This window comes from Dendropsophus ebraccatus, chromosome 5 (assembly GCF_027789765.1).
Source record: "Dendropsophus ebraccatus isolate aDenEbr1 chromosome 5, aDenEbr1.pat, whole genome shotgun sequence".
Taxonomy (NCBI): domain Eukaryota; kingdom Metazoa; phylum Chordata; class Amphibia; order Anura; family Hylidae; genus Dendropsophus; species Dendropsophus ebraccatus.
The window spans coordinates 9,792,688-9,812,310 of NC_091458.1; the positions used below are offsets into that span (position 1 = coordinate 9,792,688).

General features: G+C 49.9%; 1 protein-coding gene across 1 annotated transcript in view; it reads left to right on the forward strand.

Annotated features, from left to right (window-relative positions):
* Positions 1-19,623, forward strand: part of LOC138792258 (beta-arrestin-1) — a 112,914-nt gene that overhangs the window by 62,480 nt on the left and 30,811 nt on the right. Inside the window, exon 2 of the mRNA XM_069969466.1 lies at positions 12,103-12,133. Coding sequence (XP_069825567.1) covers positions 12,103-12,133 — 31 coding nt within the window. The remainder of the gene's footprint in view (positions 1-12,102; positions 12,134-19,623) is intronic.

Sequence of the window (19,623 nt, forward strand, 5' to 3'; positions counted from 1 at the left end):
ATAGACTAGAATATAACTACTATAATAATGCTCCCTATATACAGAAACATAACTACTATAATGAACTTGTGAGAGAGTCTGATGGCTGGCATTACAGCTGACACAACTGAATAAAGTGATTTGGATGGCGGTGAGCTATCGTCTGGATCATATGTGGCAACCAGCTGGTGGAGGTGTTCAACGCTAACAGTCAATCCAACATAGGCACATGAAGATAAGTAAGAGCGGACACTCACCACGAAGACGCTGAAGAAATCTTTATTGATCCAGGTAGGACTTGCGGCAGGGAAGGGGGAAGGTAGAGGAGCGGGTGCAATCAGACAAACGTTTTCACGTGGTAATGCGCTTCATCAGGTCTGCCAGACCATAACTACTATAATACTGCTCCAATATACAGGAATATAACTACTATAATACTGCTCCTATATACAAGGATATAACTACTATAATACTGCTCCTATATACAAGGATATAACTACTATAATACTGCTCCCTATATACAGGAATATAACTACTATAATACTGCTCCTATATACAGGAATATAACTACTATAATACTGCTCCCTATATACAAGGATATAACTACTTTCCTCTTCGGCTACGGCAGCACATATGGGTCTTCAGTACCCACTGACCCCACTCCAGGACCGCCCACCTAGATCTTAGATTAGCATAAAAAAAGGTTAGAACACCTTCCATAGGTTGGAGACAGCATGATTACCCTTAAATATCCACACCTGAGAAACAGCAATTGTGTTTTTTTCAGTCCTCTGGTCCTTCTGGTGCTACGCACCTCCAGGCTGCCCACCTCTCCACCTCCACTTAAGTAAGTATGTTTTTATTCTTTTAGGTACAAGGATTCCTAGGTTATGCGGGGCATAACTACATCGTTAATTACAGATTCTTCTTATTAGTTATGAATTCCAGCCGCTGATGTTATGCTAAATACCGGTGCGGGGTCCCGGTTATGCATTATGGTACTGTTTTCCGGTGCGATGTCCCGGTTATGCATTATGAATTCCAGCCGCTGATGTTATGCTAAATACCGGTGCGGGGTCCCGGTTATGCATTATGGTACTGTTACCGGTGCGATGTCCCGGTTATGCATTATGAGTCCAGCCGCTGATGTTATGCTGAGTACCGGTGCGGGGTCCCGGGTATGCATATTTGTGCTATTGCCGGTGCTTGGTCCCGGTTATGCATTGTGGATGCCAGCCGCTGATGGTATAGTATTCCAGCCACTGCTACTATATACCGGTGCAGGGTCCCGGGTATGCTTTATACTAAGTACCAATGCTGGGTCCCGATTATACATCAATTCCAACTGCTTCTATATGCCTCCTAGCTTCTAGAGACTCTTCCTAGTGAGCCTGTCAAGTGCAGTGATAGAGTAGGTAGTTGCTATTAAATTACAGTTTACCTTCAGTGGTCCGTGTTGTTTCGGTGCGGCGTTCGCACTGTGGTAACGTACTTCCGGCCGGCGCCGTTGCGATGACGCACTTCCGGCTGGCGGCGCTGCGGTGACGCGCTTCCGGCCGGCGGCGCTGCGGTGACGCGCTTCCGGCCAGGGGCGCTGCGGTGACGCGCTTCCGGCCGGCGGCGCTGCGGTGACGCGCTTCCGGTCGGCGCCGCCGAGGCGGCGCTTCGGGATGCAGGTGGGCCATGTTCAGGCCGGTGTCCTGTACCGGAGCGCACATCAGGCGCATTCCGGGACGCGCTTCCGGTCCGGAGGGGCGGGAGTCACTTCCGGTCTGAAACCCTGGTGTCACTGTCGCCTACTATGACACCCAGCAGGTGGAGTCTCCTCTTATTTGGAAGAAGGGTATTAAAGGTTGCTGGTAAGTAACTGACACTGGTCTCTGATGTACTAGGCAGCCGGGTGCTTCCGCCACTAAGGTAATCATATGGTTCAGTTGCCCCTTCTACTATGTTTTTTACAGCATAGTTTAGTTAGTGTTGTTTTTGTATGTTTATATGCAGATGTCAAGCCATTCTAGTAGGAAAAGAGGCTCTAAGTCCAGGCACCGTATCTGTTCAATATGCAAACAACCTCTGCCAGATGATTCACCTAGCAATATCTGTGACCCATGTACTGCTCAGTATGCAGAATCTGCTCATTCCAGGCACTCCTCCAGACACTCATCCAGACATGCAGATCACTATCCTGCCAGCCACAAGTGTGTACTATGCCTCCGTACATTACCTGATGATTATCCTGATAATATCTGTAAGGGCTGTGCTCCTCCTAAGGAGTCTTCTGATCTGGTGTCTGAGGCCAGAAAATTTTTCAACTGGTTCAAGTCTCACATGGAGGAAGCAGGTCCCTCTTCCTCGAAAAGACCCCGTAGACAATCCAGACATGATACCGCTGAGTCGGCTGACAGCTATGAGTCTGATGTCAGTTCAGGGTCTGATAAGATTACAGAGGATTACTATCTGTTCAGGAAAGAAAATACAGATAAGTTGATTGACCATGTCAAAGGGTGTATGGAAACCAAGCAGTCTGAGGGTCAGGACCAAGATAAAAATAATCTGTTTTACTTCCCTAAAAGACGTTCTTCTGTGTTGCCGGGACACCAGCTGCTAAACACCATTATGGAGAAACAATGGCAAAAGCCAGATAAGCGCCTGGACCTTGGTTCTAGATTCAAGGCGGTGTATAAACTTGATCCAGCCATGTCTGAAGCCTGGGAAGGGCCTAGTAGTGTTGATGACGCCATTGCTAACCTGTCTAAAAGGTCTTATTTTCCCAGTGATGAGTCCTCTATGTTAAAGGATGCGATGGACAGAAAGGCAGACACGTTTCTAAAGAGATCCCATGTCAACCTGGCCTCCCTAAGCAAAGCCTCACTAGCCTCTGTCCCTGTGGCAAGAGCCGTGAGAGTATGGCTGAGTCACCTAGCTACGGATATCAGTGACGGTGTTCACCGGGAGGATCTTGCTGAGCAGGTAGCCACATTAAAAATGGCGGCCGAATATTTATGCGACTTCTCCTTAGATGCGGTCAAGATTGCTGCCAAGAATATGGCTCTGGCCAATGCAGCCAGGAGGGCGATCTGGATCAAGCCCTGGACGGGAGATGTGGCCTCCAAGTCAAACTTCTGTGCGTTGCCCTTTGAGCCCGGGAAACTGTTTGGTTCTAAACTCGACAAGGTGATGCAGCGGAATAAGAAGGATAATTCTCTGTCCCTGCCTACATCCTTCAGATATAGGAGGTATCGTAATTTCCGCTATCAAAGAGGCCGAGGTTCCTTTCGGAGGCGCCAGGGGCAGGACAGATCAGAACGGAGGTTTCGTGGCAGGTTCCAGGATAAATCCCGGAGAAAGCAGCCCGATAATCCCAAGCAGGAGTTCTGACGCCAGGCCTCCTGTGGCTGTTGGGGCAAGGCTTCTGGATTACTTTCCAGCCTGGCAGTCTGTTACCAACGATCCCTGGGTTCTCAACATCATAAAACAGGGATATGCCCTAGAATTTCAACACCTGCCCAGGGAGAGGTTCATCTGCAACTTTCGAGAAGCCCGAATCTCCATCCTTCTTCAGGAATTTGTGCTAAAAGACGCCATCGAGCGTGTTCCTGCAGGAGAAGAATTCCGGGGGGTCTACTCTCGGGTATTCCCAGTCCTGAAGGCGGACGGCACTTGGCGTCTCATCATAGACCTAAGGTATCTGAACAAGCACCTGGTCAAGACAAAGTTCAGAATGGACACCATCAGGTCAGTCTACAGTCTGGCTCAGGAAGGGGAATTCATGGCATCGCTCGACCTGAAAGATGCGTACCTCCATATCCCTATCCAGGTGAAGTCCAGAAGATTTCTCAGGCTTGCATTGGCAGTCGGCGGCCGTATTCTCCATTATCAATTCAAAGCCCTGCCATTCGGGTTATCCCCATCACCGAGGATCTTCACAAAAGTGACTGTTGTCTTAGTAGCAGCTCTGAGACTCCAGGGCATCAAGCTGGTACAATACCTGGACGACTGGCTTCTAATAGCCGCATCAGCTCAGTCTCTCCGGGCGCATCTCCAGACAGCCATTACTCTTCTACAGAAAGTGGGGTTTATAATAAACTTCCAGAAGTCACAGCTTGTGCCAGCAAACAGAATTCGTTTTCTGGGTCTGATGGTGGATTTGCTGGAAATGAAGATTTTTCTTCCTCAGGAGAAGACTCAACAAATCAAGGGAGCCATTCTCCACCTGGTTCGGTCTCCCTGGGTTACCGTGAGAACGGCAATGAGCGTCCTGGGCCTTCTGACGGCTTCTATAGAGGCGGTCCCCTGGGCCAAGAGCCATATGAGGAGTCTACAAAGAGGGATCCTGCAGTTCTGGGACAGGGATCTATCTGCCTTGAATCGCAGGATCCGGATATCAGCTGCTGTTCGCCAGGACCTTCTATGGTGGACTGTGGACAAGAACTTATTGACCGGCAGGAGCTTTGTCTGGCAAAAGCAGCTTGTTCTGACCACGGATGCCTCCCAGACCGGCTGGGGTGCCCATCTTCTGGGACACTGGACACAAGGGGTTTGGCCGAAGACCGTTACCAGGATGTCGTCAAACTACAGGGAAATGTTAGCCATCTACCTGGCGCTGGTGCATTTCCAGCCTATGTTAATGAACAAGTCCGTCCTCATTCAGACAGACAATGTAACCGCGAAATACTATATAAACAAACAAGGCGGTACACGCAGTTCATCTCTGCAGTCTCTTTGTGCAAAGATCATGCAGTGGGCAGAACCAGTGGTGACGACACTGTCGGCGGTGCACATCAAAGGCACTTTGAACTATCAGGCGGACTTTCTGAGTCGACAGACATTGCTCCCCGGGGAATGGGAGTTGAATATGAAATATTTCAACATGCTGACGGACAGGTGGGGCCTCCCCCAATGGGACTTAATGGCGACGAAAGCCAACCGCAAACTGAAGAGGTTTTGCTCGCTCAGGAGGTGGGACTCTCCGGACATTTTAGATGCCTTCACAATGTCCTGGAAGAACAAGTTCATATACATATTCCCTCCTGTTCCAGTTATTCCCAGGGTTCTAACAAAGCTGCTAGTGGAGAACCCACGCACCATTATAGTGACCCCATTCTGGCCACGCAGACCGTGGTTTGCGGCCCTGTATCAGCTGTCTCAGGGCACATACTGGACATTTCCCCTCTATCCGGATCTGCTCCTCCAGAGGGGCTTCCATCACCCGCAGCTCAGCAAATTACACCTCACAGCTCGGTTCCTGAGGGGCTCCGACTGAAGAATTTAGGCTTATCAGACAAAGTTGTGACCACTCTCCTTTCTTCAAGAAAGAAATCCACTAATGCTGTCTACACAAAGCTATGGAGGAAATTTTCCTTCTGGCTTAAAGATACTGGTCATGAGATCTCTGTACCATCTATCCTACTGTTCCTGCAGGAAGGTTTCGAAAAGGGTTTGAAGGCCAACACCCTTAGAGTGCACATGACAGCTATAAATGCACATACAGACGGAGAATATGCCAATAATCCTCTCATCACCAGGTTCTTTAAAGGTCTAAAAAACCTCAGACCTTCAGTCCGTTCACCTGTTGCCACATGGGACTTATGTCTGGTCCTCAATAAAATAACCCGACATCCCTTTGAGCCATTAGAATCCATAGACTTGAAGTGGTTGTCCTTCAAAGTTTTGTTTCTCCTAGCGGTAACCTCCGCTAAACGCCTGGGAGAGCTTCAGGCCTTATCTTGCCGTTATCCGTATCTGAAATTCATGCCGGATGGTGTCCGGCTCAGGACTATACCATCATTCATTCCTAAGGTGGCTTCATCTGCCAATATAAACAGAGAAGTGTTTTTGCCTGACTTCTGTGCCAATCCAGCCTCTGAGGAAGAACAACGTCTGCAGCTTCTGGATGTCAAGAGAGCTCTGAAGTGTTATCTATCTCGGGTCCAGGAGTTCCGCAGAGATGAGAACCTCTTCGTGTTGTTCTCTGGCCCTAGGAAAGGGTTAAAAGCCTCCAAAGATTCGCTGGCGCGGTGGATTAAATGTACCATCTTGGAAGCCTATGCCTCTGAGGGATTGGATCCTCCCCATCCTCTAAAAGCACATTCCACCCGAGCGACGTCCACCTCCTGGGCGGAAAGGCAACAAGTACAGCTGATTGACATCTGTAATGCTGCATCCTGGACAACGTCATCTACGTTCATAAGGCATTATCGGCTTGACACTCAGGCGGGGGACCCAGCCTTCAGTACGGGAGTTCTGTCAGCAGCTCGTATGACTACCTAAAACCCCCCCTTTTGTGTCTATTGCATATCCCATATGTGCTGCCGTAGCCGAAGAGGAAAGTGAAAATTTGTTTACTCACCTGTAATTTTACTTTCCTCGAGGCATTAGGCAGCACACTAACCCTCCCAATAAATTTTATTTGCATTTATGTTGTCTATTTTATTACACAATTGCTGTTTCTCAGGTGTGGATATTTAAGGGTAATCATGCTGTCTCCAACCTATGGAAGGTGTTCTAACCTTTTTTTATGCTAATCTAAGATCTAGGTGGGCGGTCCTGGAGTGGGGTCAGTGGGTACTGAAGACCCATATGTGCTGCCTAATGCCTCGAGGAAAGTAAAATTACAGGTGAGTAAACAAATTTTCACTATAATACTGCTCCCTATATACAGGAATATAACTACTATAATGCGGTTCAGGGAAGAAACAGAGTGCTGCACCTCACACCTATGGCTGATACTAGTGCCCCTAGGCTAAATAAAAAACACATCAGAATTTTGTGTATGAATTGATCAAGCCATACTGCCCCATGTACCTCGTGCCGGTATCTGATACACATGGGTCCCTACACTAAGTCCACACCGTGCCAGTCAGTGGCCACCAACCCCGCAGGCGTGCACAGTCAGGGAACGGGGGCCATGGGACGGCCCTGCGACCCCCATGCCACAGGACCAGACCCAAAAACACCACACCAGAACCCGGCCAGCACCGCCGGCGGAGAAGGTCGCCCCCAAGCAGCACAAGTCTGGATAAGGTATTGCGCTCACCATAGCTGCAGCAAACAGAATGGGAAAAAAAAACTTGTGCTGCTTGGGGGCGACCTTCTCCGCCGGCGGTGCTGGCCGGGTTCTGGTGTGGTGTTTTTGGGTCTGGTCCTGTGGCATGGGGGTCGCAGGGCCGTCCCATGGCCCCCGTTCCCTGACTGTGCACGCCTGCGGGGTTGGTGGCCACTGACTGGCACGGTGTGGACTTAGTGTAGGGACCCATGTGTATCAGATACCGGCACGAGGTACATGGGGCAGTATGGCTTGATCAATTCATACACAAAATTCTGATGTGTTTTTTATTTAGCCTAGGGGCACTAGTATCAGCCATAGGTGTGAGGTGCAGCACTCTGTTTCTTCCCTGAACCGCATAACTACTATAATACTGCTCCTGTATACAGGGATATAACTACTATAATACTGCTCCTATATACAGGAATATAACTACTATAATACTGCTCCTATAGACAAGAATATAACTACTATAATACTGCTCCTATATACAGGAATATAACTACTATAATACTGCTCCCTATATACAGGGATATACTACTATAATACTGCCCCTATATACAGGAATATAACTACTATAATACTCCTCCTATATACAGGAATATAACTACTATAATACTGCTCCTATATACAGGAATATAACTACTATAATACTGCTCCTATATACAGGAATATAACTACTATAATACTGCTCCCTATATACAGGGATATACTACTATAATACTGCCCCTATATACAGGAATATAACTACTATAATACTGCTCCTATATACAGGAATATAACTACTATAATACTACTCCTATATACAGGGATATAACTACTATAATACTGCCCCTATATACAGGGATATAACTACTATAATACTGCTCCTATATACAGGAATATAACTACTATAATACTGCTCGCTCCTATATACAGGAATATAACTACTATAATACTGCTCCTATATACAAGAAAACTTATATTGTATTCTTCTATATAACAATCCCCTGTTATAGGGCTCTATATACCTCTATATAACAATCCTTTGCCTTCCATATCTGCGTGCAGCCACCATTTGTAGGTGATGTAGGTGATCCCATGATAACTGTCAGCAGCAGGAGGAGGAGGAGATGCTGTGATTTAGGCCGGTAAGAAGAACAAGAACTCTGCAATCTGCTGCCTGAGGCAAGCCGCTCAACTTGCTGTATGGCAGATTAAATTCTTACACAGTATAGCAGTATTAGGGCACTATATGGTCCTATTTGCACACAGTATGGCAGTATTAGGGCACTATATGGTCCTATTTGCACACAGTATGGCAGTATTAGGGCACTATATGGTCCTATTTGCACACAGTATGGCAGTATTAGGGCACTATATGGTCTTGCTGTTTGCACACAGTATTGCAGAATTTTTTAGCCTTTACACAGAGGGGAGTGCGGCACCAGGGACCTCAGGAGACCTTGTTGGGGCTCCAGGTCCTACCTGTCCCCGGCTGCTGTATTGGAGGATAATGGGAGTTATATAAGTCCTGTTACTTCTGCCTGACAGCACGCTGCTCCAGAGCGAGGGGACAGATCATTGCAATACAGTGCAGCCATCCCCAGGAGCAGAGTGTGTTTGTGTAGGTGTGTGTGTAGGTGTATGTGTGTGGTGTGTATAGGTGTGTATATGTGTGTGGTGTGTGTGTGTGTAGGTAGGTGTGTGTGTATGTATGTGTAGGTGTGTGCAGGCGTGTGTTTATGTGTTTGGTGTGTGAAGGTGTAGGTGTGTGTGGATGTGTGTTGTGTGTGTAGGTAGGCGTGTAGTGTAGGTGTGTGAAGGTGGTGTGTGTAGGTGGTGTGTGTGTGTGTGTGGGGTGTGTAGGTGGTGTGTGTGTGTGGGGTGTGTAGGTATGTGTGATGTGTGTAGGTATGTGTGTGTATGTATGTGTGGTGTGTGTAGGTATGTGTGTGTATGTGTGGTGTGTGTAGGTATGGGTGTGGTGTGTGTAGGTATGTGTGTGGTGTGTGTAGGTATGTGTGTGGTGTGTTTGGGGTGTGTAGGTATGTGTGTGGTGTGTGTGTGTGTAGGTGGTGTGTGTATGTGTGTGTGGGGTGTGTAGGTATGTGTGTGGTGTGTGTGTGTAGGTGGTATGTGTGTGGGGTGTGTAGGTGTGTGTAGGTGTGTGAAGGTGGTGTGTGTAGGTGGTGTGTGTGTGTGTGTGTGGGGGGGTGTAGGTGTGTGTGTGGTGTGTAGGTGGTGTGTGTGTGTGTGTGGGGGGGTGTGTAGGTGTGGGTGTGGTGTGTAGGTGGTGTGTGTGTGTGTGTGTGTGGTGTGTAGGTGGTGTGTGTGTGTGTGTGTGGTGTGTGTAGGTGGTGTATGTGTGTGTGTGTGGTGTGTGTAGGTGGTGTGTGTGTGTGTGTGGTGTGTGTGTAGGTGGTGTATGTGTGTGTGTGGTGTGTGTAGGTGGTGTGTGTGTGTGGGGGGTGTAGGTATGTGTGTGTGTGTGTGTGTGTGTGGTGTGTGTGTAGGTGGTATGTGTGTGGGGTGTGTAGGTATGTGTGTATGTGTGTGTGGTGTGTGTATGTGTGTGGGGTGTGTAGGTATGTATGTGGTGTGTGTAGATGTGTGTGTGTGTGTAGGTGGTGTGTGTATGTATGTGTGTGTGTGTGTGTGGTGTGTGTGTGGTGTGTGTCTGGGGGGGATTTTAATGTTGAAGCTTTTTTCATGTACTGAAGCTTCAGAGCTGAACTCCTTCCATCCCGGGGCCCAGCACACAGCAGGTTACATAACTGCGGAGCCCTCCCCCCCCCCCCCCCCCCCGGCACAATCCTCAGCCTTATATCGACTGCAAAAACAATTTGTGGGACAGATTGTGTGGATGTGAATGGAGGCTGCGCTGCGATCGATGCCTCTGCGGCCGCCCCGCCACTAAGTGATCGTAACTGGCATTAACCTCACCCCAGACCGCTCAATACACACTCCTCTCCTGAAATCCTCTGTGCACCCTCCACTATATACTCCTCAGTCTGCAAGCCCCCACAGGATCAGCACAGTCCTCTCCTCAAATCCTCTGTGCTGCTGGGAGGACCCTACACCCTATACTATGTAATTATCAGCCTGTAACCCCCCACAGGATCAGCACAGTCCTCTCCTCAAATCCTCTGTGCTGCTGGGAGGACCCTACACCTTATACTATGTAATTATCAGCCTGTAACCCCCCACAGGATCAGCACAGTCCTCTCCTCAAATCCTCTGTGCTGCTGGGAGGACCCTACACCCTATACTATGTAATTATCAGCCTGTAACCCCCACAGGATCAGCACAGTCCTCTCCTGAAATCCTCTGTGCTGCTGGGAGGACCCTACACCTTATACTATGTAATTATCAGCCTGTAACCCCCCACAGGATCAGCACAGTCTTCTCCTGAAATCCTCTGTGCTGCTGGGTGAACCCTCTGGGGGAGATTTATCAAAGGGTGTAAAATTTAGACTGGTGCAAACTGCCCACAGCAACCAATCACAGCTCAGCTTTCCTTTCAGCACTGCCTAAAGCTGAGCTGTGATTGGCTGCTGTGGGTAGTTTGCACCTTTGATAAATCTCCCCCTATGTCTTACACGTTGTCATGATCAGTTTGTAAGCCCATATGATCTACACAGTCTTCCCCTGATATCCTCTGTGCTGCTGGGAGGACCCAACACCTTCTGTTATGTTGGTATCTGGACCATACACCCTTCACTATATGTTTTCCTGTGAGTAACCTCCCATAGGATCAGTATATTCCTCTGCTAAAATACTCTGTGCTGCTGGGAGGACCATACACCCGTCACTATATGTTCTCCTGTCAGTAACCTCCCATAGGATCAGTATATTCCTCTGCTGAAATACTCTGTGCTGCTTGGGTCCTGCTCCCTGCTCCACCCCATGGTCAGATTGAGGACCGGAGTGACTGTGCTGAGACTTCCTGCTGGGAGAGGGGCAGAGAGAGCCGCCTCATTATAAGTCTGGAGACTGAGCCGTTCCTATGGTTACTGCAGAGAACGCACATTGTGAAATACTGAGAGAACCAGACAATCAATGGAGCTGAGAGTAGTCATATAATATACTGCATGAGGGGGCGGTGGGTTCCATCATCTCATGACTCTCTCATTTATCACGATTCCCACCTGCCCAACAGTTTACCTATCACCTGTATAACAATGCGTGTATTATTATAGCTGCTCTTTTTTGCTATTAACATTGTATATCAGGTACTGGGTACAATTTGTTGTCAGTTTGAGTAACATGTTGAGCCATGGTTCCCTAAAAGGTTTCCTCCACAGGGGTTCTCTCTTCTCCTGAGTGTTGAAAAGTGCCTCTCTCTCTGTATCACTTCTCAGCTGGGGGCAGAACTAGCTATGTACAATGTATCAGTCTGGAGCTCACAGAGCGTTGTCTACACTGGATACAGCTGAGAGCAGGACTAGCTATGTACAATGTATCAGTCTGGAGCTTACAGAACATTGTCTACACTGTATACAGCTGAGAGCAGAACTAGCTATGTACAATGTATCATCCAGGCTGGAGCTCACAGAGCATTGTCTACACTGGATACAGCTGAGAGCAGGACTAGCTATGTACAATGTATCAGTCTGTAGAGCTCACAGAGCATTGTCTACACTGGATACAGCTGAGAGCAGGACTAGCTATGTACAATGTATCAGTCTGGAGCTCACAGAGCATTGTCTATACTGGATACAGCTGAGAGCAGAACTAGCTATGTACAATGTATCAGTCTGCAGCTCACAGAGCATTGCCTACACTGGATACAGCTGAGAGCAGGACTAGGTATGTACAATGTATTAGTTTGGAGCTCACAGAGCATTGTCTACACTGGATACAGCTGAGAGGAGGACTAACTATGTACAATGTATCAGTCTGGAGCTCACAGAGCATTGTCTGCACTGGATACAGCTGAGAGCAGGACTAGCTATGTACAATGTATCAGTCTGGAGCTCACAGAGCATTGTGTACACTGGATACAGCTGAGAGCAGGACTAGATATGTACAATGTATTATCCAGGCTGGAACTCACAGAGCATTGTCTGATGTGTTTCTTTTCTTTTTTTCTGCAGAGTATTTAAGAAGGCCAGCCCTAATGGAAAGGTGAGCGCCCATCTTATCCCCCGACCTCACTGCTTGCTAGATGATCTCTCTCTCTCTCTCTAATATATATATATATATAATTTCCCTCTTACTATGTGTTGGTATTTTGTGCTTCTCTCTACTATATAAATCCTTACATGTAACATGGGGGATCAGAGCGGTGGGGCGGCGGTGCCCTTGTCTCTCTGTCCTTGCACTGTATACTCCGCCTGTAGATGTACTCCTTATGGCGGGGGGGCTCACACATCCTATACACATCCTGAGTCCCGGCCGCCCAGCGCTCCGGCAGTTTCCATGGAAATCAGAATTATAGGGAGAAAATAGCTCTAAAAAGCTTTATAAAGAAAAGAAAAGCAAGATCCTGGGGCCAAGACCGACGCTGCAAAGACGTGGGAGACCCGACTGCAGAGGAGAATAGAGAGCGGCACAGACACCAGGCCTGACTACACAGGAGAATAGAGAGCGGCACAGACACCAGGCCTGACTGCAGAGGAGAATAGAGAGCGGCACAGACACCAGGCCTGACTGCAGAGGAGAATAGAGAGTGGCACAGACACCAGGCCTGACTGCAGAGGAGAATAGAGAGCGGCACAGACACCAGGCCTGACTGCAGAGGAGAATAGAGAGTAGCACAGACACCAGGCCTGACTGCAGAGGAGAATAGAGAGTAGCACAGACACCAGGCCTGACTGCAGAGGAGAATAGAGAGCGGCACAGACACCAGGCCTGACTGCAGAGGAGAATAGAGAGCGGCACAGACACCAGGCCTGACTACACAGGAGAATAGAGAGCGGCACAGACACCAGGCCTGACTACACAGGAGAATAGAGAGCGGCACAGACACCAGGCCTGACTACACAGGAGAATAGAGAGTAGCACAGACACCAGGCCTGAGTGCAGAGGAGAATAGAGAGTAGCACAGACACCAGGCCTGACTGCAGAGGAGAATAGAGAGTAGCACAGACACCAGGCCTGACTACACAGGAGAATAGAGAGTAGCACAGACACCAGGCCTGACTACACAGGAGAATAGAGAGTAGCACAGACACCAGGCCTGACTACACAGGAGAATAGAGAGCGGCACAGACACCAGGCCTGACTGCAGAGGAGAATAGAGAGCGGCACAGACACCAGGCCTGACTACACAGGAGAATAGAGAGCGGCACAGACACCAGGCCTGACTGCAGAGGAGAATAGAGAGTAGCACAGACACCAGGCCTGATCTGTGGAGTTGTTACAATGTATTAGTGCAGTCTGGGCTCAATGCTGTTTACATTGACTGGAAACAGATATCCTGTTGTACTATAGTCACCTCTAGAGCTGCATTTAAAATTCTGCTGTTACATCCTGTCTCATCCTCCAGAGCTGCCCTCACTATTCTGCTGTTACATCAGGTCTCATCGTCCAGAGCTGCACTCACTATTCTGCTGTTACATCCTGTCTCATGCTCCAGAGCTGCACTCACTATTCTGCTCTTACATCCTGTCTCATCCTCCAGAGCTGCACTCACTATTCTGCTGTTACATCATGTCTCATCCTCCAGAGCTGCACTCACTATTCTGCTCTTACATCCTGTCTCATCCTCCAGAGCTGCACTCACTATTCTGCTGTTACATCATGTCTCATCCTCCAGAGCTGCACTCACTATTCTGCTGTTACATCATGTCTCATCCTCCAGAGCTGCACTCACTATTCTGCTGTTACATCCTGTCTCATCCTCCAGAGCTGCACTCACTATTCTGCTCTTACATCCTGTCTCATCCTCCAGAGCTGCACTCACTATTCTGCTGTTACATCCTGTCTCATCCTCCAGAGCTGCACTCACTATTCTGCTGTTACATCATGTCTCATCCTCCAGAGCTGCACTCACTATTCTGCTGTTACATCATGTCTCCTCCTCCAGAGCCGCATTCCGTATTCTGCACATATGCTGCATGTAATCGTAGAAGCATGCACGTCTATAACAGCAGATATAGGTCACATAATTCTGCCTGTATTGCATTGTAGGAGATGTAGTGTTTTCTACATTCAGAAATACAATAATCACCAGGGGTGGAGAGGCAGCTATCAGCCAGTATAATGGTATATAGCCTGGACGTCTGCTGATCCCCCATGTCCTCTGTATCTGCCCCATGGGAGTCCTCGCTGACCCCGGGTGTATTTCGTCCTCTTGTATTGTGTCCGTTCTTCTCTGGATAATACAATTGCAGCAATTCCAAAAATAGAAAAAAAGTCCTTTCTTCCCTCGTCTCCTGGGAGATCAGATGTGTATTATCCTGCGAGAGAAGAGAGAGCAAAACCAATGAGTGTGATGGCAGCGAGTCAGCAGGGGGCGCCTGTGAGCCGCCTCTGTTATCTATGTGTGTAATCACGCGGCCGGCGCAGGAGCAGGGAGGCAGCGGTATAAATCCAAGCACCGCGACTCAACGGCATCACTGATGTACCGTGTAATATCCACTGACTGTTCTCAGGGGCCCGAGCTCATCAGTATAGTAACAGGACCCGGCCCGAGCTCATCAGTATAGTAACAGGACCCGGCCCGAGCTCATCAGTATAGTAACCAGGACCCGGCCTGAGCTCATCAGTATAGTAACAGGACCCGGCCCGAGCTCATCAGTATAGTAACCAGGACCCGGCCTGAGCTCATCAGTATAGAAACAGGACCCGGCCCGAGCTCATCAGTATAGTAACAGGACCCGGCCCGAGCTCATCAGTATAATAACCAGGACCCGGCCTGAGCTCATCAGTATAGTAACAGGACCCGGCCCGAGCTCATCAGTATAGTAACAGGACCCGGCCCGAGCTCATCAGTATAGTAACAGGACCCGGCCCGAGCTCATCAGTATAATACCCAGGACCCGGCCCGAGCTCATCAGTATAGTAACAGGACCCGGCCCGAGCTCATCAGTATAGTAACCAGGACCCGGCCCGAGCTCATCAGTATAGTAACAGGACCCGGCCCGAGCTCATCAGTATAGTAACCAGGACCCGGCCTGAGCTCATCAGTATAGTAACAGGACCCGGCCCGAGCTCATCAGTATAATAACAGGACCCGGCCCGAGCTCATCAGTATAGTAACCAGGACCCGGCCCGAGCTCATCAGTATAGTAACAGGACCCGGCCCGAGCTCATCAGTATAGTAACCAGGACCCGGCCCGAGCTCATCAGTATAGTAACAGGACCCGGCCTGAGCTCATCAGTATAGTAACAGGACCCGGCCTGAGCTCATCAGTATAATAACCAGGACCCGGCCTGAGCTCATCAGTATAATAACCAGGACCCGGCCCAAGCTCATCAGTATAGTAACCAGGACCCGGCCTGAGCTCATCAGTATAGTAACCAGGACCCGGCCCGAGCTCATCAGTATAATAACCAGGACCCGGCCCGAGCTCATCAGTATATTAACCAGGACCCGGCCGGAGCTCATCAGTATAATAACCAGGACCCGACCCGAGCTCATCAGTATAGTAACCAGGACCCGGCCCGAGCTCATCAGTATAATAACCAGGACCCGACCCGAGCTCATCAGTATAGTAACCAGGACCCGGCCCGAGCTCATCAGTATAATAACCAGGACCCGACCCGAGCTCATCAGTATAATAACCGGACCCGGCCCGAGCTCATCAGTATAGTAACAGGACCCGGCCCGAGCTCATCAGTATAATAACCAGGACCCGGCCCGAGCTCATCAGTATAATAACCAGGACCCGGCCTGAGCTCATCAGTATAATAACCAGGACCCGACCCGAGCTCATCAGTATAATAACCGGACCCGGCCCGAGCTCATCAGTATAATAACCAGGACCCGCCCCGAACTCATCAGTATAATAACCAGGACCCGGCCCGAGCTCATCAGTATAATAACCAGGACCCGGCCCGAGCTCATCAGTATAGTAACAGGACCCGGCCTGAGCTCATTAGTATAATAACCAGGACCCGACCCGAGCTCATCAGTATAATAACCGGACCCGGCCCGAGCTCATCAGTATAATAACCAGGACCCGGCCTGAGCTCATTAGTATAATAACAGGACCCGGCCCGAGCTCATCAGTATAGTAACCAGGACCCGGCCCGAGCTCATCAGTATAATAACCAGGACCCGGCCCGAGCTCATCAGTATAATAACCAGGACCCGGCCCGAGCTCATCAGTATAGTAACCAGGACCCGACCCGAGCTCATCAGTATAGTAACCAGGACCCGACCCGAGCTCATCAGTATAATAACCAGGACCCGACCCGAGCTCATCAGTATAATAACCAGGACCCGGCCCGAGCTCATCAGTATAATAACCAGAACCCGGCCTGAGCTCATCAGTATAATAACCAGGACCCGGCCCGAGCTCATCAGTATAATAACCAGGACCCGGCCCGAGCTCATCAGTATAGTAACCAGGACCCGGCCCGAGCTCATCAGTATAATAACCAGGACCCGGCCCGAGCTCATCAGTATAATAACCAGGACCCGGCCCGAGCTCATCAGTATAGTAACCAGGACCCGGCCTGAGCTCATCAGTATAATAACCAGGACCCGGCCTGAGCTCATCAGTATAATAACCAGGACCCGGCCTGAGCTCATCAGTATAATAACCAGGACCCGGCCCGAGCTCATCAGTATAGTAACCAGGACCCGGCCCGAGCTCATCATTATAGTAACCAGGACCCGGCCTGAGCTCATCAGTATAATAACTAGGACCCGGCCTGAGCTCATCAGTATAATAACCAGGACCCGGCCTGAGCTCATCAGTATAGTAACCAGGACCCGGCCAGAGCTCATCAGTATAATAACCAGGACCCGGCCCGAGCTCATCAGTATAATAACCAGGACCCGGCCCGAGCTCATCAGTATAGTAACCAGGACCCGGCCCGAGCTCATCAGTATAATAACCAGGACCCGGCCGGAGCTCATCAGTATAATAACCAGGACTCGGCCCGAGCTCATCAGTATAATAACCAGGACCCGCCCCGAGCTCATCAGTATAATAACTAGGACCCGGTCCGAGCTCATCAGTATAGTAACCAGGACCCGGCCTGAGCTCATCAGTATAATAACCAGGACCCGGCCGGAGCTCATCAGTATAATAACCAGGACCCGGCCGGAGCTCATCAGTATAATAACCAGGACCCGGCCCGAGCTCATCAGTATAGTAACCAGGACCCGGCCCGAGCTCATCAGTATAGTAACCAGGACCCGGCCCGAGCTCATCAGTATAATAACAGGACCCGGCCCGAGCTCATCAGTATAATAACCAGGACCCGGCCCGAGCTCATCAGTATAATAACTAGGACCTGGACTCAGCTCATCAGTATAATAACCAGGACCCGGCCCGAGCTCATCAGTATAATAACCAGGACCCGGCCCGAGCTCATCAGTATAATAACCAGGACCCGGCCTGAGCTCATCAGTATAATAACCAGGACCTGGCCTGAGCTCATCAGTATAATAACCAGGACCCGGCCTGAGCTCATCAGTATAGTAACCAGGACCCGGCCCGAGCTCATCAGTATAATAACCAGGACCCGACCCGAGCTCATCAGTATAGTAACCAGGACCCGGCCCGAGCTCATCAGTATAGTAACCAGGACCCGACCCGAGCTCATCAGTATAATAACCAGGACCCGACCCGAGCTCATCAGTATAATAACCAGGACCCGGCCCGAGCTCATCAGTATAATAACCAGAACCCGGCCTGAGCTCATCAGTATAATAACCAGGACCCGGCCCGAGCTCATCAGTATAATAACCAGGACCCGGCCCGAGCTCATCAGTATAGTAACCAGGACCCGTCCCGAGCTCATCAGTATAATAACCAGGACCCGGCCCGAGCTCATCAGTATAATAACCAGGACCCGGCCCGAGCTCATCAGTATAGTAACCAGTACCCGGCCGTAGCTCATCAGTATAATAACCAGGACCCGGCCTGAGCTCATCAGTATAATAACCAGGACCCGGCCCGAGCTCATCATTATAGTAACCAGGACCCGGCCTGAGCTCATCAGTATAATAACCGGACCCGGCCCGAGCTCATCAGTATAATAACTAGGACCCGGCCTGAGCTCATCAGTATAATAACCAGGACCCGGCCTGAGCTCATCAGTATAGTAACCAGGACCCGGCCCGAGCTCATCAGTATAATAACCAGGACCCGGCCCGAGCTCATCAGTATAATAACCAGGACCCGGCCCGAGCTCATCAGTATAGTAACCAGGACCCGGCCCGAGCTCATTAGTATAATAACCAGGACCCGGCCGGAGCTCATCAGTATAATAACCAGGACTCAGCCCGAGCTCATCAGTATAATAACCAGGACCCGCCCCGAGCTCATCAGTATAATAACTAGGACCCGGTCCGAGCTCATCAGTATAGTAACCAGGACCCGGCCTGAGCTCATCAGTATAATAACCAGGACCCGGCCGGAGCTCATCAGTATAATAACCAGGACCCGGCCGGAGCTCATCAGTATAATAACCAGGACCCGGCCCGAGCTCATCAGTATAGTAACCAGGACCCGGCCCGAGCTCATCAGTATAATAACAGGACCCGGCCCGAGCTCATCAGTATAATAACCAGGACCCGGCCCGAGCTCATCAGTATAATAACTAGGACCTGGACTCAGCTCATCAGTATAATAACCAGGACCCGGCCCGAGCTCATCAGTATAATAACAGGACCCGGCCCGAGCTCATCAGTATAATAACCAGGACCCGGCCCGAGCTCATCAGTATAATAACCAGGACCCGGCCCGAGCTCATCAGTATAATAACCAGGACCCGGCCCGAGCTCATCAGTATAGTAACCAGGACACGGCCCGAGCTCATCAGTATAGTAACCAGGACCCGGCCCGAGCTCATCAGTATAGTAACCAGGACCCGGCCCGAGCTCATCAGTATAGTAACCAGGACCCGGCCCGAGCTCATCAGTATAATAACCAGGACCCGGCCTGAGCTCATCAGTATAATAACCAGGACCCGGCCCGAGCTCATCAGTATAATAACCAGGACCCGGCCCGAGCTCATCAGTATAGTAACCAGGACCCGGCCCGAGCTCATCAGTATAGTAACCAGGACCCGGCCCGAGCTCATCAGTATAGTAACCAGGACCCGGCCTGAGCTCATCAGTATAGTAACCAGGACCCGGCCTGAGCTCATCAGTATAGTAACCAGGACCCGGCCCGAGCTCATCAGTATAGTAACCAGGACCCGGCCTGAGCTCATCAGTATAATAACCGGACCCGGCCCGAGCTCATCAGTATAATAACCAGGACCCGGCCCGAGCTCATCAGTATAATAACCAGGACCCGGCCTGAGCTCATCAGTATAATAACCAGGACCCGGCCCGAGCTCATCAGTATAGTAACTAGGACCCGGCCTGAGCTCATCAGTATAATAACCAGGACCCGGCCGGAGCTCATCAGTATAATAACCAGGACCCGGCCCGAGCTCATCAGTATAGTAACCAGGACTCGGCCCGAGCTCATCAGTATAATAACCAG